Below are 19,573 nucleotides of genomic sequence, written 5' to 3'. Positions count from 1 at the left end.
CTGCCGATTTCATTCTGGGCACTCTAGTCAGATTACACCTGTGGCAATCCCTTTGGCAGACCTGAAAGCTAAGAAAGAGGAGTACAAGCTTACTTCCTCTTTGCTGAGTTATGCCTCTGAAACATTTTCACCAGTTTCTCTCCTCTCTCGATCTACCTTATCGGTTTTACTTCTACAGGACTCCGGAGTCAGAAGCCTGGCATAGTCAAGACTCTTCCGTACAACCTGTAAAGCGACAATTGGAGGGTCCGTGCAGCCTGTAGAGCGACCCGGCACACACCTTGCCCCAGTGGTCGCAACCGTATCCCGCAGTTGTTGCCGCGACGCTGCGTCGTGCCCCGCAACGACAGACTTCTCAGAGATCCTGGCGCACCCCTGAGCGCCCAACCCTGGAAGCCGATACCACCTAGAGACCTAAGGAGGCCACCACCCAGAAACACGCAAGCAAGAATCGACGAACAGCCCGGCTTAGCCCCACAGTCGCATCCCAGCAGGCTGTGCGCGCGCCTACAACTCCCATCATCCTCTACACGGGGTTTGCACTCCCGCTCACGGGTCTGCGGCAATTCACCCAACCACCGTCCCTCGGATCTTCTGTAATATAGTTCCTCGGTCTGCGTCTGGCCTCTTTCGGGAGCTCTTCAGTAGCATAAAAAGGAGCACCGCGGCCGACCTCCAAAGTGAGGAGGCGGGGCTTCAGGACCGGAAGAAGCCCTCGTTGCCAAGGAAACGCCCAGCGCCCAGGCGCCTATCCCAACCCTGATGCTCTGGCTGCGGCTTAGACTGCCGGTTCACCCAACTCTTGAAGGCGGCTTCGTTTTGGACGAAGCGTCCTTCCGATGGGGGTATAGAGAGGAAGGGTGACGGACCCCTGGGCCAGGTTCCCATCCTAGAGACGGATACAGGTGAGTGCGTCCTGTTCCTCACCTGCTCCTGGGCCCGCAGGCCTAACCTCAAAGCCTCTCCTCATCCTGAAATCTTTGTAACGTACGCCAAACACCCGTACCCTCGGCCGTTTCAGAATTGCCCTTTGACCTTTCCCACGGAAGTGCGCGTACTAGTTTTTTGTGTGTGTGCGAGGTGGGAAAGGAGAAGTGGACTTGTGGGGCGAATACTCGGGACCCTTAGAAAGCTTATTGGACGGGTTTGGGGAGGGGGAGTTGTTTGGTTGGTTTTAATATTGCCCGATCTATGCTTCATTTGGCGTGTGGAAAGAGTAATTGAAACTTTGTTATTAAAAACTGAAAGCCGAAAATGAGGTTTATTCCGTGTACTAAGGATGTGCAATAATGCACTAAATAAACATTTTTAAGGTTTATGAGTTTACAAAGTATCATTTGTAAACTTTTCTCTGCATGCCGCTATTTCTCTAACCAGCTTACCTTCCAACCCATTAACTGGGATAACATTTTAATTCTTCTGGCCTTTTCTGGCAACATGTAATCCTTAGGAAGCAGATCTTCCGAGAACTGCCAAGAGAATTTGATTGGATAGTGTGCAGAGAGAGAAAAGTAAGATATAAATAGGAAAGGTAGATTGGAGCCCGATTGTACATGGAAGTTTAGGGGTTTTTTTTTTTTTTCTGAAAACCAGCCGTTCTCTTCAGTGATTGCACCTCGGATGCTTTTTAAAATGCAGATATCCTGATACAATTCTTGGAAGTTCTGATTCAACAGTTGAGTCCAGTGTACAACTAGGGTTGAGAATTATGACTGTAGGAGTAGTTAGCCACAGAAGACTTCATTTGTATCTCCCACTGTGCACCAAGGACATTAAAAATAGTAAGTGGCTTGACATCGATTATTTCCTTCATTCATGCATGCAAATATAAACCTATAGAAGGAAAATTATAATTACTAAGAAATAAAAACATTTATAGGGTTATATGATAATTGTGTATAAAGCAACTTCAATAAATGTAATTCCATCTTTAGAACACCTGAGTTTTCTTTTAACTCGTTGAAAATATTTCAATAACAACCATCAGGTGTTTGACAATCCATGGAAAAGGGAAGGAAAAGCACAATAAAAACTACTATGAAAATGGATATTCAAGCTTCAGGTTTTTTACTATATATATGGTTTATAATAGATGCAAGGGGAAAGGGAAATGTGAAAAATTGTAATTTAAAAAAAAATCTTCAAAATTGTGTGGAAAACGGAAGACGATATAAGTGTTTATATCAATGTTTAGTACAATAATAGTGAAATGAATAATAACAAAGTTACTTTGAGTTAAGATGATCTGTGTGAATTGTTTCATGATACTTGATGGTTAATTTAAATAGATTCTACAAATGGAAATCCTTAAATTGAGATATAAAGAAATGGTTTGAGTGAGATTTGAATCTCCAGCATGAGGAGATAAATTGATTTAAGGGACCCAAATAAAGGGAAGTATGTGAGGTCAGACTCATCCCATTGGTAAGCCAACTGGGATCGCACTCCTAGAACCCACATGTAGGTAGAACACTGCACTTTCTATTTTTTGTGCATCACTGAGATTCATTTTTGAAATTTCTATCCATAGTGATCTCCCAAGGGGCATCTGCAAAATGTTGATTGTGCAGACCTCTCAGATGCAATTATCTTGGAAGTATCTTATTAATTAGATGGCTGTAGCTTCGCATCCTTCATGGAATGTGCTTGCCTGGCATGGTATAGAATAAAAATACTGAAGGAACTGTAAAATGACAAGTTTCTGAACCTGAGATGGAAATGAAAATATCAGTTGTATGAGATTAATATTTAGAGAACTTTGAAAATAATAGTTTGAAAAGTAATCAGAACTATTTGGACACAGCTGTAGTGCACTTAATGCTGTAGCATTCCCTGTAGTAGTTGAGGTTTGGCAAAAGGGATGTCTCTCTTGTCCCATCATATGGTAAGAATTTTTAGGATGATGGGCCAAAGGGAGAATGTTTGAAAAGTTTCCTTTAGAAGTCTAAATTAATAGATCTTTAGAAGGATATGAACAGCCACAAAGTTACCATGTAGCAAGTAATATGTCAGAAACTGTTTTATTTGACTTTAAAATACTTCTATCTTTGGATTGCTAATAGACTTTTTAAAAGTGTGCATTGGGAGATTTTTTTCCCTAAGGAAGAATTGGTAAACATACAAATGAACACTTCAGGAACAAGGTAATAAAGAGACTCTAAAGTACTTGAGAAAACTAAAGTCTTAGATCAGTGTTTATTCTTTGCTAGTATGATAGGTAATCAAACTTCTTTTTAAATAACATAAGATGTTTCAGATAAATTTTATAGTTAAGAAAACAAGTAAGCATCAATAAAATTGCATATATATATATATATATATATACACACACACACATACATAAACTTTTCCCCAAATGGATTTGTGATGACTTTATATATATGTATATAAAGGCTAAGGAAAATAAGGGTAATATATTACTTAGGTTTCTTTTTTTTTTTTTGCCTTCATTTTATACATTTAATAATTGAAAATATAAACAACTAAAGAAAAAACAGTTGAATAAAAACAAACATTTCTCAAATGTACTGATAAATATTAATTTTTTTAAATCATACTGTTCGTTACACAGTGTATTTGATTCATAGTAACACAGTCATACAGTATTTGTCCTTTTCTGTCTGGCTTACTTTGCTCAACATAATGTCCTCCAGGTTCATTCATGTTGTCATATTCTTTACAACTTCATTTCTTCTTACTGCTGCATAATATTCCATCGTGTGAATACATGACAGTTTGTTTATCCATTCTTCAGCTGGTGGACACCTGGGTGGTGTCCAGCTTTTGGCAATCGTGAATAATGCCACTATGAACGTCAGTGTGCAGATGTCAGTTCATGTCACTGCTCTCAGTTCTTCTGGGTATATATATACCCAGTAGTGGTATTGTAGGGTCATGTGGCAAGTCTATATTCAACTTCTTTAGGAATTGCCAAACAGTCCTCCACAGTGGCTGTACCATCCTGCATTCCCACAACAGTGAATAAGTATTCCTGTCTCTCCACATCCTCTCCAACACTTTTCTCTGTCATTTTAGTAGTGGCCATTCTGATAGGTGTGAAATGATATCTCATTGTAGTTTTGATTTGCATTTCCCTAATTAGTGATGTTAAGCATTTTTCAAGTGTTTCTTTGCCATTTGTATTTCTTCTTTGGACAAATGTCTATTCAAGTTTTTTGCCCATTTTTTAGTTGGGTCATTTGTCTTTTTATTGTTGACGTGTAACATCTCTTTATATATCCTGGAAATTAAGCCCTATTGGACGTGTGATTTCCAAATGTTTTCTCCCATTGAGTCAGCTGCCTTTACACCCTTTTAACAAAGTCCTGTGAGGTGCAAGAGTGTTTAATTTTGAGGAGATCCCATTTATCTATTTTTTTCTTTAGTTGCTTGTACTTTGGGTGTAAGGTCCAAGAAACCACCACCTGCTACAAAGTCTTGAAGATGTTTCCCTATGTTTTCTTCGAGTAGTTTTATGGTCCTGGCTTTTATATTTAGGTCTTTGATCCATTTTCATTGATTCTTGTATAGGGAGTGAAATAGGGGTCCTTTTTCATTCTTTTGGTTATAGATCTCCAGTTCTCCCAGCACCATTTATTGAAGAGACTGTTTTGTCCTGTTAACACGGACTTGGTAGATTTGTCAAAAAAACAGTTTAATGTACAGGTGAAGGTTTATTTCTGGATTCTCAATTCTATTCCACTGATCAGTGTGTCTTATCTCTATACCAGTACCATGTTTTTGACCACTGTAGCTTTGTAATATGTTTGAAGTTCAGGCAGTGAAATCCCTCCCATGTCACTCTTTTTTTTTTTTTAGAATGCTTTTGGCTATTGGTGTGTACTTTCCCTTCCAAATCAATTTGGTAATTGCCTTCTAATTCTGTAAAGTAGGTTGTTGATTGGCATTGCATTCAATCTATAAATTGGTTTGGGTAAGATTGACATCTTCATGATATTTAGCCTTCTAATCCATAAACACAGAATGTCTTTCCATTTCTTTATGTCTTTTTAAATTTCTTTTAGCATTGTTTTTGTACTTTTTTGAATATCGGTCCTGTACTTTTTTGGTTAAATTAATTCCTAGATATTTGAGTCTTTTTGTTGCTATTGTTTCTTCCTCAGATTGTTTCTTCCTCAGATTGTTCAGTACTAGTGTACAAAAACATTACTGATTTTCACATGTTGATCTTGTATCCCGTCACTTTGCTGAACTCGTTTATTAGCTCAAGTAGCTTTGTTGTGGATACTTCAGAATTGTCTAAGTACAAGATCATGTCATCTGCAAACAGTGAAAGTCTTACTTCCTCTTTTCCTAGTTGAATGCCTTTTTTTTCTTGTCTAATTACCCTAGCTAGAACTTCTAGTACAATATTGAATAACAATGATGACAGTGGGCATCTTTATTTTGTCCCCAATCTCAGAGGGAAAAGCTTTGAGTATGATGTTGGCTATGGGTTTTCATATATGCCTTTCTCATATTGAGGAATTTTCCTTCTATTCCTATCTTTTGAAGTGTTTTTATCAAAAAAGGATGCTGGATTTTGTTGGATGTCTTTTCTGTGTCAGTTGAGATAATCATATGGGTTTTTTCCCCCTTCATTTGTTAATGTAGTGTATTACATTGATAGATTTTATTATGTTGAGCCAGCCTTGCATACCATAATAAATCCCACTTGGTTGTGATGTATAAGTCTTTTGATATGCTGTTAAATTCGACTTGCAAGTATTTTTTGAGAATGTTTGCATCTATGTTCATTAGAGAGATTGGTCTGTAATTTTCTTTTCTTGTAGTACCTTTATCTGGCTTGGTATTAGGGTGATGTTGGCATCATAAAATGTGTTGGGTAATTTTCCCTCTCCTTCATTTTTTTTATAAGAGTTTAAAATTAAACAGGATTGGTGTTAATCCTTTTGAAATGCTTGGTACAATTCATCTGTGAAATCATCTGGTCCTGGACTTTTCTTTGCTGGAGATTATTGATGATGGAGTCAATCTCTTTAAATGTGATTGGTTTGTTAAATTTTTGCATTTGTTTTAGCATCACTGTAGGTTGTTTGTGCATTTCTAGGAATTTGTCCATTTCATCTAGATTATCTAGTTTGTTGGCATACAGTTTTTCTTTTTTTTTTTTTTTTAAAGATTTATTTATTTAATTCTCCTTCGTCCCCCGGTTGTCTGTTCTCTGTGTCTATTTGCTGCGTCTTGTTTCTTTGTCCGCTTCTGTTGTCGTCAGCGGCACGGGAAGTGTGGGCAGCGCCATTCCTGGGCAGGCTGCACTTTCTTTCACGCTAGGCGGCTCTCCTTGCGGGGCGCATTCCTTGCGCGTGGGGCTCCCCTACCCGGGGGACACCCCTGCATGGCACAGCACTCCTTGCATACATCAGCACTGCGCATGGGCCAGCTCCACACGGGTCAAGGAGGCTGGGGTTTGAACTGCGGACCTCCATGTGGTAGACAGACGCCCTAACCACTGGGCCAAGTCCGTTTCCCCAGTTTTTCATAATATCATCTTATGATTCTTTTTATTTCTGTGGGGTCAGTCATAACTTCCCCCCTTTTGTTTCTAATAGTATTTATTTGCATCTTCTCTCTTTTTTCTTTGTTAGTCTGGCTAGGGGGCTGTCAATTTTATTGATCTTTTCAAAGATCCAGCTTTTAGTTTTGTTGATTCTATTGTATTTTGTTGTTTTTGTTGTTGTTCTAAATATCATTTATTTCTGCTCTAATCTTTATTATTTCTTTCCTTCTGCTTGCTTTGGAATTGGTTTATTGTTCCTTTCAAGTTTCTCTAGTTGTTCAGTTAAATTTTTGAGGTTAACTTGCTCTTCTTTTTTAATATGGGCATTTAGTGCTATGAACTTCCCCTAAAGTCTGCTTTTGTTTTATCCCATAAATTTTGATAAGTTGTGTTCTTGTTTTCATTTGTCTCAATATATTTACTGATTTTGCTTGCAATTTCTTCTTTAACCCACTGATTATTTAGGAGTATGTTTTTCAGCCTCCACACATTTGCAAATTTTTTCCTGTCTATTATTGATTTCTAGTTTCATTCCATTATGATGAGAAGGTACTTTGTATAATTTCATTCTTTTTATATTTATTGAAACTTGTATTTTTCCTAACATGTGATCTGTCCTGGAGAAAGATCCATGGGCACTTGAGAAGAATGTATAACATGCTGAGTTTGGATGCAGAGTTCTCTATATGTATGTAAGGTCTAATTCGTTTATCATGTTGTTCAAGTTTTCTGTTTCCTTGTTGATCTTCTATCTAGTTGCTCTATCTAATGATATGAGAGGGGTGTTGAAGTCTCCAAAGATTATTGTACAGATGTCTTTTTCTCCCTTCAGTTTTGCCAGTGTTTGTCTCATGTATTTTGGGGAACCCTGGTTAGGTGCATAGATACCCCTTTTGTTAATAAATAATGGCCTTCTTTATCTCTTATAACTTTTTTGCATTTAAAATCTGTTTTGTCTGATATTAGTATAGCTACCCATGCTCTTTTTTAGTTACCATCTACAAGGAGGATCTTTTTCCAACCTTTCACTTTCAGTTGGTTTGTATCCTTGTGCCTGAGGTGAGTTTCTTCTAAGCAGCTTATGGATAGCTCAGGCTTTTCATGCATTCTGTCAGGCTATCTTTTGATTGAGGAGTTTAATCCATTCATATTCAACAATATTACTGTAAATGCATTATTTCCACCATTTTATTCTTTGGCTTTCATATGTCATATCAGATTTTTGTCTATCTTTTTACTCCTTTGGTTATCCTTTCTACTCTTCTTTCTTCTATACTCTCCTCCAGGCCTCTTTCTCCTGTCTTTTAATTTCAGGTTCTAAGGCTTCCCTTTAATATTTCCTGCAAAGGTGGATTTTTTTTTTTTTTTTTTTTTTTTTTTACAAACTCTCTTAGTTTCTCTTTGTTTGTGAATATTTTATACTCACCTTCATATTTGAAGGACAATTTTGCTGGTTAAAGAATTCTCGGCTGACACTTTTTCTCTTTCAGTATCCTAATTGTCTCATACCACTGCCTCCTGCCTCCATGGTTTCTGATGAGAAATCCACACTAGTCTTACTGGGCATCCCTTGTATGTGATGGTTTGTTTCTACCTTGCTGCTCTGAGAATTTCTCTTTATCTTTGAAATTTGACATTCTGAGTAGTATGTGTCTTGGAGTAGGTCTATTCATATTTATTCTGATTGGGGTATGGTGTGCTTCTTGGACATGTAAATTTATTTCTTTCAGGAGAGATGGGAAATTTTTCTCTATTATTTCTTCAAATGTTTCTGCCCCTTTTCCCTTCACTTCTCCTTCTGGAAACCCTTGACACATAGGTTGTTGCATTTCATGTTCTCATTCAACTCCCTGATCCCCTGGTGAGTTTCTTCCATTCATTACTCTCTCTGTTCTTTTCTTTCTTCAATTTCAGCTGTTCTGTCTTCTTTATCACTTATTTTTTCTTTCTATCATTTCAGGTCTGCTCTTGTATGCCTCTAATGTGTTTTTTATCTCACCTCTTTTATCCTTCATTACCATGAGCTCTGTTACTTTTCTGTTCAGGATTTCAAATTCTTCTTAGCACTCACTCAATGTCTTCTTGATATCATTTATATCTTTAGCCATATTATCTTTCAACTCATTAATTTGATTTTGGGAATTTGTATGCATCTCGCTAATTAGTTCTCTCAAATCCTATCTCTTCTGGGGCTTTGATATATTCCATTTTTTGTACCATGTCTTCTGTTTTCTTAGTATGGGTCATAATTTTTTGCTGATGTCTAGACATCTGATTAGGATATAGTTTACTCAGATGCTCAGTTTCTTTCTCTTTGGTAGAGATTTAGAGGCAGGAAGCTATGTGTTACCACTGCACTTTGATTCTTGACTCGACCTCAATTGTTAGGATTTCCCTGCTAGTTGCTTAAAATTGGACTAGACCCAGTAATGGGTTATAGATACACTTCCTAGGGCCTTGGAGAGGGAGGCTGTAGATGCTGGAAAAAGCCTCTCTTACTTATTTTTAATTTTCTTATGTGCACTTTTTGGTCTGCCAGCAGATGTCACTCTTTGGCAGCTCCTTAGTTCAATGCCTGGTTAGAGTGTATTTGTTGCAACACAGACCATTAATGTGATTGAACTTCCTGCCTGGAGCCTAAGAGCCTTGTAATTCAAACTTTCTCAGAGACAGTTCTCCAGCCTTCTCTGGTGGACCCCCTCCCTTTTCCTGGGTAGGGACTATTTCCACTCACTTCTGATTCCTCAACATTCAGTCCCATTAGTAGAGAAGAAGATTGGGAGGGTAGTATATCTTTAGCCCCTTGCCAGCTCCCAAGGTACAGCCTTTCCTGGCTTGGAAGGGCTCCTGAGACAAAGCAAACCAAATTTGTCAGTCAGAAGCTAAGTCAGCCTTAGGCTGTGTCCCCCTCTCTCACCTTTCCTGGGGTGGTGGATCCCTGGAGCCCCCTTTGTAGCTGCAGGCCCAGAGGCCCAAGATTCTAAAGTGTCTTTAGTGTGGCAGAGGGTGCCAGCAGCAACAGCCGCAGGTTTCAACTCACAAAACTGTCGTCATGATTCCCCTCCTTTGTCCCTCTCCCTCTGGGTGGTGTCCAGCCTTCGCCTGGTATCCTAAACCCTAGAAGATCTTTTTCCAGGCTGTTTCAGTCTTTCCTCTAGCTATTTTTCTGGAGAAGAGAGTCCCGTATCTTTCTAGTCTGCCATCTTCCTGGAAGTCTCTCTTAGGTTTCTTTGTTTCTGTTTATAGAAAACCCAACTGGATGTAATCAAGAAAACAAATAAAAAATGAGTTTGTTACTTCATATTATTGCAAAATATGACAGTAGGGGTAGATTCAGATAAAGATTTATTGATGAGTGGCTCAAATGATATAGCAGAAATTCAAGTTTTTCTGTTTGGTCTGCCTTTTACTCTCTCAGCTTCATCTTCAAACTCTCTATGAACCCCATTACCCACACATCATTCTCAATTTTCCAAAAGGCTGCAGCCTAACTCATAGATACTTTAAAAGTGTTATAATTTTCAGAATCCACATGATATTGAGTCTGATTGCATTTTCTTCTAAAATATCAAAAATTACAGTGAGAAATGTACAGATATTCCACAAGGGCATTATTCTGTGTGTCTGAGAGTTATAAGCTGCCAATCTTCTTTTCAGTTAAGGCTCCTTTCCAGTAATCAGCTTATACTTTGTTTACTAAGTACATATCTACATTGACATGGTTTTCCCAGTATCACTTTATGTGTCCTTAAATTATTAAATTTTTGTACACATGGACGTTTTTCCATAATTAGGGTACCTTTGAGTAATATCTTGTTTTGTGGTTTGTTTTTTTCTTACAGCTAGTTTGGAAATATTCAAATCACATTATGGGATTGCTAGACAAACTTTCAGGCTTGCTTGGTCTGAAGAAGAAGGAGGTTCATGTTTTGTGCCTTGGACTGGATAATAGTGGCAAAACAACAATCATTAACAAACTTAAACCTACAAATGTAAGTATCTTTGTTAGATGCTTTCTGTATCTTCTTCTACTAGAGAAGGTTAATATGCTGCTATAAAGGTTATTTGCTGTTACAATGTCATATAACCATGTTTGCAAACCTGTTAACCCTGTGTAACCTTACAGTAACGAGTACCAGTTAACTATAATTTGCAATGGTATCATACATAATGTATAGGTAAATCTTGATTATTTAAACAGGAAAGTTCTTTTCAAATGCCTTTTTTCTCAGAAGAGTGTAACTGTTTTACCAAGTTTACATTCAGAGTACTTTGCCTTCTTTTTGGTTCCTTCATCACAGGAGGAGCAAAACCAGGGGGAAAGGTGCATCATTTTTATAGATTCAATGGATAGTTTATCTCTTGGACAGTTTTTCCTAAAAGTGTGTTATGATTATTATTAGTAGTAAACAAGATAATTTTAAGTGACATGTATGAACACATTCGTTTCATACCTATATTTAAATATATTTATTAGAATAATATGTGAAGCTAGCACATTCAACACACATGAGGCTACAGTGGATGTGTAAGTTAGAGTTAGGTTCTGTTACATAACAGTAGCCTATATAAGACAGAGGCATTTCTGTTATCTAAATAAGTTCAAAGGAAACATTCCAGGGCTAAGAGGATGGCTACATAGCTATAATAGATCCAGGCAGCTTCCATTTTTCTGCTCTGCTATCACTAGTTAATGGTTTTCATCCTCAGGGTCTTTACATAGTCACAGTTAACCTTCATATCCATATTCCAAGTCACAGGAATGAGAAAAGAGCAGGGCAAAAAAATAGCCCTTCCTGCTTAATACTGGGTAACACTAACACATTTTACTGGGTAACATTAACAGAATGTGGCTACCATTCTGCCACATTGGTAAATACATTTATTTAGGTAGGCACCATTAGTAAACTAATGTAAAATGTTGAATAAAAAAATAGTATAGAGGGTATAAATATAGAGCAAAGATTAAGAAGATTGTATTTTTAATGAATGAATGAATGGGCAAAAATTGGGAAAGTTGCTCCTAAAAATGTTCCTAAAAACTGCAGTGCTTTTGTGCGATCTATGTATCTTTAAAAAAAAAAAAAACTGCAGTGCCTTCAATCACCGGGGAGTATGAGAAGGCTTGGCATTCCAGTTTCTTTTGCAGCCACTTCAGTTTTACTTTTGTTCCAGTGGAGATTACTTAGGAATTACAGAAATGCCACGCTTTCTTTTCTTCCTGTCATTATTCCCTTCTTCCACATTGACAAGAGTTTACCATGCAAAAAAACACACAAAAAACAATTAACTGCTAGTGTATTTTCAGATGAAAGTTAGTTTGAGACAGCCAGAATAAGAAGCTGAAAATGAGTTGGAAGGCAATATAGGTGTTTTAGGCGTCACCTCAGATCAGTTGGGAATCAACTGGGATAAATATGCTGAAGTCAGGAATAAAAAAAATATATCAACTTTATATTGAAAAGGCTGATATTGGAGGGCATGGTTTAGATCTGGCTAGAGGACTTGTCAATACTCTTGAATTGATCTTAACCTATGCTTTCAAGCTTTTCTCTTCAAAGAACTATCATACTCTTCAAGGCTTACTGTATGTCTAAGAACACATGAGAATGCATGCATGCTTCCGAAGAGCAGCAGGTCCTCAAATGAGGAAGGGAGGGAGAGACTGGGCCCCACATGCTTAGCTGCATTCCACAAACTGAGTGGTAAAGTAAGTCATTTCTTTTCTCATGGAGTATAGTAACTTGTAGGAGGGGAAAGCAATAGAAAAGCTAGGAATGCCATTTTATTGATACTCCCTCTACGTGGAAATGGGGAAGAGAGATTTCTCCCCTTTAAGTGAAAGAACAGGTTTAAAAACCCACATTAGGCGGTGGACTTGGCCCAGTGGTTAGGGCGTCCGTCTACCACATGGGAGGTCTGCGGTTCAAACCCCGGGCCTCCTTGACCAGAGTGGAGCTGGCCAATGCGCAGTGCTGATGCGCACAGGAGTGCCATGCCTCGCAGGGGTGTCCCCCGTGTAGGGGAGCCCCACGTGCAAGGAATGTGCTCCATAAGTAGAGTTGCCCAGCACAAAAGAAAGTGCAGCCTGCCCAGGAGTGGGGCCGCACACACGGAGAGCTGACATAACAAGATGACGCAACAAAAAAGAAACACAGATTCCCACGCTGCTCACAACAGAAGCGGACAAAGAAGATGCAGCAAATAGACACAGAAAATGGACAACGGGGGCGGGGGGGGAGAGGAGAGAAATAAATAAATAAATCTTAAAATTTAAAAAACCCACATTATATTGGAGGCTATCTCCTGAACTAGGTGATTACAAAAAGATTTCTGTATCAGTCCTTAAGAGGTAAATGTAGCATCCTACCCAAGAAAATAGGGTCCAGAATTGAGTTTAGACAACAGTGTCTGGATGGTGAAGGCACCATACCCAACTGTCCCTGGGACTTTAATCAGTAATGTGGATCAGCAATCAGTTGATCAGCCTCGGATGATGCTTAAGAACCTCAGTGATTGTGGCTTAGATTTGTGCAGGTAAGGCCTTTAGCAATAAGTGAGCAAGATTATAAGGGAGTGTGTTGGGATGAGAGCCTACTCTGTGGGACATATTTCCATTTTTCTCCTCCTCAAGAAATATTCTGAAGAGAATTTTTTTTTCATGGTAAAGTTAGGCTCAAATAAGCACAAAATGATTAATGCTAGAACCACAATTAATAGTCCCAAAATGGACCAACCCTCAAATACCTACTATCTTCAAATATAGTAGACAGAGATATGTTCAAAAGTGAAATAGGAGTTGCAGTTTCTTCTTTCCTTATTCTCAACAGGGTCGAGATCATCAGTCCCAAGACATAGCCATTAACATAGGAATAATTTCTTTGATGTGAATAGGTATAGTTTTCTTCCCTATCCAATCTCCTACCCAACTTTGTTCTGTTGAGGACATCCATTCTTATTTTCTTACACAGTTGTAGATTTTTTTCTCTTAATCTCTTCTGTCATTTCTAGGAATTTGGGGCAGGAGGGGGAGGATACAGCATGTACTCAGTCTGTGATCTTGAAATAGTGTAATATCCCCATTTCAAACTGATCTTTTGAAAGACCTGTTGACCCTACCTAACATACTGCATTAGTTACAGAAAGCCCCAAGAAAATCCAGGTACATAGCCAATTACTAGCACTTTTTAACTAATCTTATAACTCCTTTCAACATCCCTGATAATAGCCCATACTAGATCCAGGGCTGTTTTAAGGAAATCACCTGATTTCTGATACCATCTCCTGACCCTTAATCTTTAGGGAACTGTCCTATCTTCTTAGGGAAATTGGCATCCAGATCCAGGTTCTGAGAGTAGAGCAAGTTCCTTTGCCTTTTTTTTTTTTAAAAAAACTTGGTGATGATAGAAGACCACATGTATTAAAGATCCAGAATTCTAAGTTAACCCTCCGTCACACATGTATAGATTTAATGTTTGTTTCCTCCTTATCTATGAACCCAAGAAGAGACCCTTGTGAAATTTTATCCACTTTCACAATATGTTATTTTTACTGAATTAAGTGAATTAATTATAGAAATCTACAATGCTCTGATTGTCAGTAAATGTCTGGGAAAAAAATTCAGGTGTTATTTTATAGTAAAGTTGTATCTTATTTTTTCTGTAGATAAAATCAATTTCCTGTACCCAAACTGGTTTTTAATATTTTTATCCTAATGTTTATTATTAATCTATTGAAGATGCTGGTGTTTTCTTAACAGATGAATGATTTTATAATGCGATTGGTGCGTGAAAACCCTTAAAATCAAGACAGTGAGGTTTTAGGGGAAAACAAAAAGTTAGTAAAGTCTTTATTCCATAGCTTGTTATGTAATGAAATAACCCCAATGTATTGTACTGGAATTTTAGTAGCAGGAAACAAATTTTACTAACATAAAAAGATTTTTGAAAGCTATTAGCACAACTCATAGGATAGAAAAGCTGAATAAACAAGCTTTAAAAAGGCAGAACTAGGGCAGCTTGGGGTAGAGAGTTTTTCACTAGTATATTACTTTTAAGTTAATCAAGCCCCAGTGGCTTTTCAGCTTGTCTTTCCATATGAATGGAATGAACATAATGTAATGCAACAGTTTCCCCTGTATTCCTCCTGTAATCACGTAATTTGCAACACCTGAATTCCAGGGATATTTTTCTTTTAATTACACTCCTGGCAGTATGGAAAAAGCTGGGACAACACTGAATTGGTAAGAACATAATTAAAATAATAGCAAGCATTTGTTGACTGTTTGCTATGGGATAGGCACTATGTTGAGTATTTTATCCATTTAATCATTTCATTCTCATGATAATCTTATGATTTAAGGATAATAGTAATTATTTCACATTTGAGAGACCCAAGACCTAGAGAAATTAAGTAACTTGCCCAAAGTACCATAGCCAATTGGGAGAAATTAGGAGGCTATTGTAGAAGTTCAAAGCAAGAAATGATAAGGATCTGAACTGAGTTAGTGAGAGAACCAATACAGCTTAAAGAAGGTGGAAAGGGGAAGAATCAAGAATAATACCTAAATTTAAAAAATAAGAAAAAAAATAATACCTAGCTTTCTGGATCAGAAGGTGGATGGACTCTTATTCAATAGAAGGAACAGTTTTGATGATGGAAGCATTAGGAAGCATTTGATGAATTAGGTTGTTGGAATGACATTTTAATTGCCTATAGAACTTGTCAGAAGGTCTCTTGTTTTGTTTTGTTTTTGTCTTTATTTTTTTAATGTTACATTCAAAAAATATGAGGTCCCATATACCCCCACCCCCTTCACCCCACTCCTCCCCCCATAATAACAACCTCCTCCATCATCATGAGACATTCATTGCATTTGGTGAATACATCTCTGAGCACCACTGCATCTTATGGTCAGTGGTCCACATCACAGCCCACACTCTCCACCAGTCCACCCAGTGGGCCATGGGAGGACATACAATGTCCGGTAACTGTCCCTGCAGCACCACCCAGGACAACTCCAAGTCCCAAAAACGCCCCCACATCACGTCTCTTCCTCCCACTCCCTACCCCAGCAGCCACCATGGCCACTTTCTTCGATTACTAATCACAGTAGTTCATGAATAGAATATCAGTAAGTCCACTCTTGTTTTATTCTTACATCTTCTCCATGCAGAATTCCCTACCATGGCCTACAAGACCCTAGCCTGCTTACCTCAGTACATACTGCTTTTTCCCTTACTTAAATATGCTTTAGCCATACAGAGCTTCTACTTTTCCTGAGTGCCAGATTTCTTCCTCCCTTGGGGCCTTCGAACATCTGATTCCAATGATTAGAATGTTCTTTATTGAGATCTTGTCAGCATTTCCCCTTCTTGTCATTCACTCCTGGGTAGATTGTCACCTCCTCAGAGGCTTTTCCTAGCACCCTTCTTCCACCCCACCCTTCCAAACCCCTTCTGCCTTGTTACCTCCCATCCCCAGACACCTTGGATTGCAGTTATCACTATTAAAAATTGTGGTCATTTAGTAGTTTGTTGTTTATTGCTGTTTACCTCCTCTAGATTATAAACTTTATGAGAACAGGGACCTTGCCTGTCTTATTCACCATCTACATATAAGGACAATCTCTAGCATATAAAATCTCAGTAAGTATGTGTTGGAAGATTAGAAAGGCCTATATCCAAACCCAGTGTGACCTATTAAACCATGTATCAAAACTTCATTAAGTCCTAAGTGACTTTCAGCAAACCATAAAATGTGACTTATGGCCGATACCTTATGCAGATTCATAATGAATAAAGCTTAAACTTTTGTAAAGAATTGTCATGCAATGATCCCGTAATGAAAATTATAGTTTTCTTTAATCTTGTCATGTCCTTAATGACAGATTTTAGAAATGGAAGATTTTTTTCTTAAACTTTTTATTTTGAAATAATTTAAAATTTACAGTTCAGTTGCAGAAATAATCCAAACCCATACAGAGAACGCCCACATAACTGCCCTATCCAGATCCATCAATTTTAACATTTTGCCATATTCATTGTATCATGCTATCTTATCTGGCCATCTATCAGCCCCTCTATCTGTTTTCTAAACATTTGAGAATAGGTTGAATGCATCATGCTCCTTGAACATGTAATGCTTCCATGTACATTTCCTTAGAACAAGGATATTCATTTATCTCACCATCTTAAGTACAGTTATTATGGTCAAGAACTTTAACATTGATGTGAAGTTTTCAGTCTAGATTCTAATTTTTTCATATATCCCAATAATGGTCTTTTTGGCCTTTTCTCCTCCATTATTAAATCCAGTCCAGGATATGTATTGCATTTAATTGTCATTGTCTTTTTAGTTGCCTTTTTCTTTTTCTTCTTTTTTTTTTTTTTTATGGTACCATGGATACAACATAAACTTTCCCACCTCAACCACTCCCAAGCATACCATTCAGTGGGGTTAATCACATTATTATGCTATTCTTACCACAGTCCTTTGCTTACCACAGTCCTTTGCACCTTAAACAGAAACCCTAAGCTCCCCATGCATTAACTTTCCATTTCTTTTCTCTTCTAAACCTAGTAACTTGTACTCTATTTTCTGCTTCTGTGTCTTGGTATATTCTGTTATTACATATAAGTGGAATTATGGCAATATCTGTCCCTTTGTGTCTGACTTTTTTCCCTCAACATGGTATCTTCCAGGTTCATTCATGTAATAGCATTTTATCAGGACTTCATACCTTTTTATGGCTGAATAATAGACTATGTATGGCTATACCACATTTTGTTTATCCATTCCTCTGGTGATGGGCATTTGGGTTGCTTTCACCTTTTGACTGTTTGGAATATTTTGCTGTGAACATTGGTATCTGTCCAAGTCTCTGCTTTCTTTTCTTTTGGGCTTATACCTAGAAGTGGGATTGTCGGATCATGGGGTAATTTTGTACTTAACTTTCTTTAGAATTGCTAAACTTTTCTCCACAATGGCAGCACCATTTTACATGCCCACCAAAAATGTATGAGGGGTTTTAAGAAATAGATTTGGCTGCTTTTTTTTTTAACTTCAAGAAAATTCATCTTTAGTAATTGGAAATTTCTAAACTTTGTCTTCTCTTTTAAAGGCTCAATCTCAAGATATAGTTCCAACAATAGGATTCAGCATAGAAAAGTTCAAATCATCTAGGTAATACACTTTATTTATACTTATGAATAAGAAGCTGTGGGGGAGGGTAAATGACCATATTAGATATAACTAGTAATTCCTTCTATTAGAAAAAGTAATTTATTGTTTCAGAAACGTGTGGGCTTTAACATGTTTATACCACCACCTCTGGATTATTTTTCTGAATTTAGGGTTTAGACAAATTCTGATAACCTTATTAGCAAAAATATTTTTTATATGTTATTCATTGCAAAATCATATTTATATTCATTAAATTAATGTTCATGGAGGTTTTACTTCAGAGTTGGCATAAGTAGAAATATTGTATATAGAGTAATTTCTTTGGAAACTATTCAAAATTTTAAGTCAGTTATACTTTAAATTAGTAGCTTATAATTTAGGTTTTTTTTCCCCCCTTTTTTTTTTTTCCTTCTGGTAGTTTGTCTTTTACAGTGTTTGACATGTCAGGTCAAGGAAGATACAGAAATCTCTGGGAACACTATTATAAGTAAGTATATTTGTGAATGTCAATTAACTAGGTGGTTTTATTTTAATAGTAATACTGACCAGAAATCCAAATTATTTTGTGGCTTATAAATTAGGCTAGGTTGTAATGTTGATTTGTCATGTAATTTAAGTACATTTCCTAATTGAAAAAATAAAAGTACAATTATGCTTCAGGTTGTTTTTTGAACACTTCAGGTCCTTCATGATTTGGGGCCTTTGCATGTGCTGTTCTCTATTTTTAATGCCCTCTCCTATCCTCTTTCTCTCTAGTTTAAGGTTAATGTAATTAACCTTTAAGAACAAACTCAAAAGTCACATTCCCTGTTAAGGTTCACTGTTTCACAACTATTCTGTCTCCAGTGTCACATAGTACTTTAGTCATTTACATATTTCACTCTTAAAGTCATGTATGTACCATAGCTGCCTCCCTAATGAGATTGTGAACTAAAAACAGGAGTTATTTCATTTTCAAATTATTTCTCAAAGGCCCAGCACAGATCATGAGTGTAGCTCAGTGTTTGAGTGCCTGCTTCCGTGTATGAGGTTCCAGGTACCTTCTTTTTCCTAGCATGATGCTTGGCATATAGCTTGATAAATATTTATTGAATAAATTAGTTAAAATAACAGTACTGTCTAAAAATTGATACATTTGTTCTATGAACAATTTATAAACAAGACTTCTAGCATACGTAAAATCAAGTACTCAGTAATCATTTCATATTCTAGGAAAAAGATTAGCAGCTGATAAGTTACTAGGATCCAAATGTGTTTTACCTTTTTAAGATTTCAATATAAAGCTAAATTGAATTCATTAACTTCATTCCTTCATTTAAGAGCACTGTAACTCATTTTTACAGTCTGAAACTTAATGGTATTTATTAGCTAAATGCCCTTTTGTTATTATGAACTCTGTTTTGAAATAATACATCACTTCCAGATCAGATTTAAACTTGAACTCTTTCCTGCTGGTAAGTGTGGGAACAAACATTGAACTCCTCTGGTATGACTGTAGGTTTATTCTAGATATTCTTTTCAATGAGGACTTTAATTGAAGACCGTTCAAACCATATAGATCCAAAAGACCTCAGAGGTGAAAAAGGAGAATGCTATAGGTTTGAGGGTCAAGTTAAAAAAGGAGAAGTGTTATGTGTGTAGTATTCTGTATTAAATTTCCTTGAGAAATGTGGAATTTTTGAGAATATGTGGGTTTTCAAATACAGGATTTTTATTCCTCCTCCCAATTAGTTGGTAAACAATTACTTTGTTGTAAAAGAACGTATTTACTTTATTCTTTAAAAACTGCATTTGTTTTAATTACAGAGAACAAAAGTATTTAGAAAACAGTACTTGGGAAAAAGAAACTTTTTTCTGATTTCAGTCCTT

General features: G+C 37.1%; 1 protein-coding gene across 2 annotated transcripts in view; it reads left to right on the top strand.

Annotated features, from left to right (window-relative positions):
• Positions 1-521: 521 nt before the first annotated feature.
• Positions 522-19,573, top strand: part of ARL6 (ARF like GTPase 6) — a 54,028-nt gene continuing 34,976 nt past the window's right edge. The window contains exons 1-4 of one of the 2 annotated variants that reach the window (XM_004452823.5): positions 522-905; positions 10,363-10,512; positions 17,643-17,704; positions 18,123-18,191. In XM_004452823.5, the coding sequence (XP_004452880.1) occupies positions 10,390-10,512; positions 17,643-17,704; positions 18,123-18,191 (254 nt within the window). In that variant the 5' untranslated portion in view covers positions 522-905; positions 10,363-10,389. Of the gene's footprint in view, positions 906-1,067; positions 1,782-10,362; positions 10,513-17,642; positions 17,705-18,122; positions 18,192-19,573 lie in introns of those variants that run through there. The other variant, XM_071214877.1, reaches the window with a different exon arrangement.

This window comes from Dasypus novemcinctus, chromosome 4, assembly GCF_030445035.2.
Source record: "Dasypus novemcinctus isolate mDasNov1 chromosome 4, mDasNov1.1.hap2, whole genome shotgun sequence".
NCBI lineage: Eukaryota > Metazoa > Chordata > Mammalia > Cingulata > Dasypodidae > Dasypus > Dasypus novemcinctus.
Note: the sequence above shows the minus strand (reverse complement) of the source record. Positions and strands in the feature narration are given on the sequence as shown.